This window comes from Antennarius striatus, chromosome 20 (assembly GCF_040054535.1).
Source record: "Antennarius striatus isolate MH-2024 chromosome 20, ASM4005453v1, whole genome shotgun sequence".
Lineage (NCBI taxonomy): Eukaryota > Metazoa > Chordata > Actinopteri > Lophiiformes > Antennariidae > Antennarius > Antennarius striatus.
Window position 1 is genome coordinate 255960 of NC_090795.1, and position 4041 is coordinate 260000.

At 58.9% G+C, this 4041-nt stretch overlaps 1 protein-coding gene across 1 annotated transcript in view; it reads left to right on the plus strand.

Annotated features, from left to right (window-relative positions):
* The first annotated feature begins 329 nt into the window (after window positions 1–329).
* Window positions 330–4041, plus strand: part of LOC137587553 (probable cationic amino acid transporter) — a 4578-nt gene continuing 866 nt past the window's right edge. Inside the window, exons 1-6 of the mRNA XM_068304048.1 lie at window positions 330–854; window positions 1353–1589; window positions 1718–1935; window positions 3212–3358; window positions 3445–3653; window positions 3722–4041. The exon at window positions 3722–4041 is cut by the window's right edge and continues 426 nt beyond it. Of these exons, the coding sequence (XP_068160149.1) occupies window positions 554–854; window positions 1353–1589; window positions 1718–1935; window positions 3212–3358; window positions 3445–3653; window positions 3722–4041 (1432 nt within the window). The 5' untranslated portion in view covers window positions 330–553. The remainder of the gene's footprint in view (window positions 855–1352; window positions 1590–1717; window positions 1936–3211; window positions 3359–3444; window positions 3654–3721) is intronic.

Genomic DNA, 4041 nt, shown 5'->3' on the forward strand with positions numbered 1-4041 from the left:
GCGAGTCAGAGCAGCTGATCACCAGGTGTGTCGTCCTGTTACCGGGACGACACACCTGGTGTGGGGGGGGATAGACCGGCTGGTTCTGGTTCAGTTCAACACCTGTTGACTGAAACCAACAGGTAGTGAGTATTCTACAGTACAAGGGTAGTGGTGGTGTGTACTTAGTTACTTTATGATTCACTTTATACTTCAGTTACATCATAATTCAGTTACTTTATGTTTATTACTCTGTTCAGTTGTTTTGTATATTAGTTACTTTATACTAGAGGTACTGTATACTCTAGTTACCTTATGTTTTAGTTACTTTATGTTTTATGTACTCTATACTTTAGTTACTTGATATTGTAGGTACTCTATAGTTACTCTATACCTTAGTTACTTTATGTTTGAGTTACTTTATGTTTTAGTTACTGTACTTCCTGGCGTCCCTGGGCGTTTCCTGTTGGTCCCGTTTCCATGGCGATGCTGTTCCTCTCACCTTCAGTTTAGCGGCGGTGGCAGCAGCTGATTGACTGAAGGGGGCGGAGTCATCACATCCAAACGAGCAGCGATGGGGGCGTGGCTAGGTCACATGTCTCTGAGCGACACCTGGTACCACACCTGTTCCCGCCTCCTGCGGACCAAACCGGTGGGCGCCATGGCAACCGACCCCGGCGACGTGGCCGAGGAGGGGGTGGGGTCGGGGGCGGGGCTGGCCCGCGTCCTGACCACCGTGGACCTGGTGTCGCTGGGGGTGGGCAGCTGCGTCGGCACCGGGATGTACGTGGTGGCTGGGCTGGTCGCCAAGGCAACAGCTGGGCCGGGCGTCATCCTGTCCTTCGTCATCGCCGCGGTGGCATCCGTCCTGTCAGGTGAGTCTGAGCCACGCCCTCTGCCCCACCCTGGCCCGTCAGCAAGACCTCAGTGTGTGTGTGTGTTTGTGTGTGTGTACGTGTGTGTGTGTGTGTGTCTGTGTGTGTGCGTGTGTGTGTGTGTGTCTGTGTGTGTGTGTCTGTGTGTGTGCGTGTGTGTGTGTGTGTCTGTGTGTGTGTGTCTGTGTGTGTGCGTGTGTGTGTGTGTGTACGTGTGTGTGTGTGTGTGTCTGTGTGTGTGTGTCTGTGTGTGTGCGTGTGTGTGTGTGTGTACGTGTGTGTGTGTGTGTGTCTGTGTGTGTGCGTGTGTGTGTGTGTGTCTGTGTGTGTGTGTCTGTGTGTGTGCGTGTGTGTGTGTGTGTACGTGTGTGTGTGTGTGTGTCTGTGTGTGTGCGTGTGTGTGTGTGTGTCTGTGTGTGTGTGTCTGTGTGTGTGTGTTTGTGTGTGTGTACGTGTGTGTGTGTGTGTGTCTGTGTGTGTACGTGTGTGTGTCTCTAGGGGTGTGTTATGCTGAGTTGGGGGTGCGTGTCCCCAGGACGACAGGCTCCGCCTACACCTACAGCTACGTTACGGTGGGTGAGCTGGCGGCGTTTGTGATTGGCTGGAACCTGATCCTGGAGTACGTGATTGGTACGGCGGCGGGGGCAGCAGCTCTCAGCAGCATGTTCGACTCGCTGGCTAATCACAGCATCAGCGCCTTCATGACATCACACCTGGGCACGCTGCGGGGACTGGGTCAGTACCTGGGGCGGGGTCAGTATCTGGGGGGCGGGGTCAGTATCTGGGGGGCGGGGTCAGTATCTGCAGGATGCCTCGCCTCACGTTGGTACCTGTCGCCATGGTGACCATCTCCTGTGCCTCAGGTAAGGGCGAGGACACGCCCCCCGACCTGCTGGCGCTGGCCATCGCCCTGGGGGTGACCCTGGTCGTCGCCCTGGGCGTCAGGAACTCGCTGAGCGTCAACAACTTCCTGAATGGCGTCAACCTGCTGGCGTGGGGCTTCACCGTCGCCGCCGCGCTCTTCTTCCTGTCCGCCAGCAACTGGGAGGGCGGGAACTTCCTGCCCTACGGCTGGTCGGGGGTAAGGCCCGCCCCTTCTGGCTGTGGCCAACGCCGATTGGATAGATAGATGGGACACACCACGAGACAGACACGACACGAACGACACACTGACAGGACATACACTAAACTATAACTACAGTATCACACAATTAAATTAAATTAAATCCATATTCAACCCCGTGCTGACCTCGCCACCTCCCCCCCGCTCCTCCTGAGAGAGTCATTGTACCCCCTGATGGCACGAAGGAGGACCTCAGCCTCTCTGTGGAGGCGCTGTGTGACAGCAGTCTGTCGCTGAAGGTGCTTCTCTGCTGGGAGAAGGTGGTGTGTAGGTGGGGGGGGGGGTGTTGTTCATGATGGCCCTGAATTTAGACATGGTCCTGCTCTCCAGAAGCGTCTCCACAGAGTCCAGGCTCAGCCCGACCACTGAACCTCTGCGGATGAGTCTGTTCAGACGGTCCATATCTCTTTTCCTGGCCCCCCCACCCCAACACACAATGGCGTATGACAGCACACTGGAGACTACGGACTGATAGAACATGAGAAGGAGCTTAGGACAGATGTTGAAGGAGGCCAGCCTCCTCAGGAAGTACATCCTGCTCTGCCCCTTCTTGTACACACAGTCCCAGTTGAGTGACCAGTCCAGTCTGCTGTCTAGCTGCAGTCCCAGGTACTTATAGTTTCCTACCCCCCCCCACCTCACTGCCCTCCATGACCACTGGCTGTGGAGAGGGAGGTGCCCGCCGGAAATCCAGAACCATCTCCTATGTCTTGGAGACGTTGAGCTGGAGCTGGTTCTGTTGGCACCACTCCACGAAGTCAGCCACCAATGCCCTGTACCCCCCCTCATACAGCCACCAATGCCCTGTACCCCCCTCATACAGCCACCAATGCCCTGTACCCCCCCTCATACAGCCACCAATGCCCTGTACCCCCCTCATACAGCCACCAATGCCCTGTACCCCCCTCATACAGCCACCAATGCCCTGTACCCCCCTCATACAGCCACCAATGCCCTGTACCCCCCCTCATACAGCCACCAATACCCTGTACCCCCCCTCATCACCCTCCCAGATACATGCCACTATCGCGGTGTCATCGGAGTACTTCTGTATGTGGCATGTATCCGAGTTGTGTTTGAAGTCTGATGTGTAGAGGGTGAAGAGAATGGGGGAGAGAACGGTCCCCTGTGGCGCCCCCCTGCTGGTCACCATAGAAGACAAACAGTCCCCCATACGGGCGTACTGGGGTCTGTCCGACAGGTAGACTGGGTAGAAATGATTGGTCCGTTTCAGGTGATGAAGGGGGCGGCGACGTGTTTCTACGCCTTCATCGGCTTCGACATCATCGCCACCACCGGCGAGGAGGCCAGGAGCCCCGACACCGCCATCCCCTACGCCATCAGTGCCTCGCTCGCCACCTGCCTCACCGCGTACCTGTCGGTCAGTGTGTGTGTGTGTGGGGGGGGGGGTCAGTGGGAGGGGCTGAAGTAAGTGGGCGTGGCTTCTCACAACTCCTGTCCCTCCAGGTGAGCGTGGTCCTGACGCTCCTGGTGCCGTACCGCCTCATCGATGGCTCCGCCCCCCTGATGCAGATGTTCGCCGCCCACGGCTTCCTGTGGGGGAAGTACGTGGTGGCGCTGGGCTCCGTCGCCGGGCTGACCGCCTCCCTGCTGGGGTCGCTATTCCCGATGCCGCGGGTCATCTACGCCATGGCGAGGGACGGGCTGCTGTTCAGGTGAGGGCAGGGCAGGGTGGGGCGGGGCAGAGGGTCGGGGGCCACGAGCTGACGCCGGTGTGTCGTAGGTTCCTGTCCCACGTGTCAGCGCGCACACACACGCCGGTGGCAGCGTGCGTGCTGTCGGGGGGCGTGGCCGCGCTGCTGGCGCTGCTGCTCAGCCTCGCCGACCTGATCGAGATGATGTCCATCGGCACGCTGCTGGCGTACACGCTGGTGTCCGTCTGCGTGCTGCTGCTGCGCTACCAGCCCCCCCCGCTGGGGGACGGACCCGCCCCCCAGGAGGGGGACGGCCTCGTCCACCAGGAGGGGCTCGGCCCCAACTCAGAGGGCGGGGCCGAGCTGTCCTACCACGCCGGGGGAGCCGCAGGGGCGGCTGAGGAGTCTG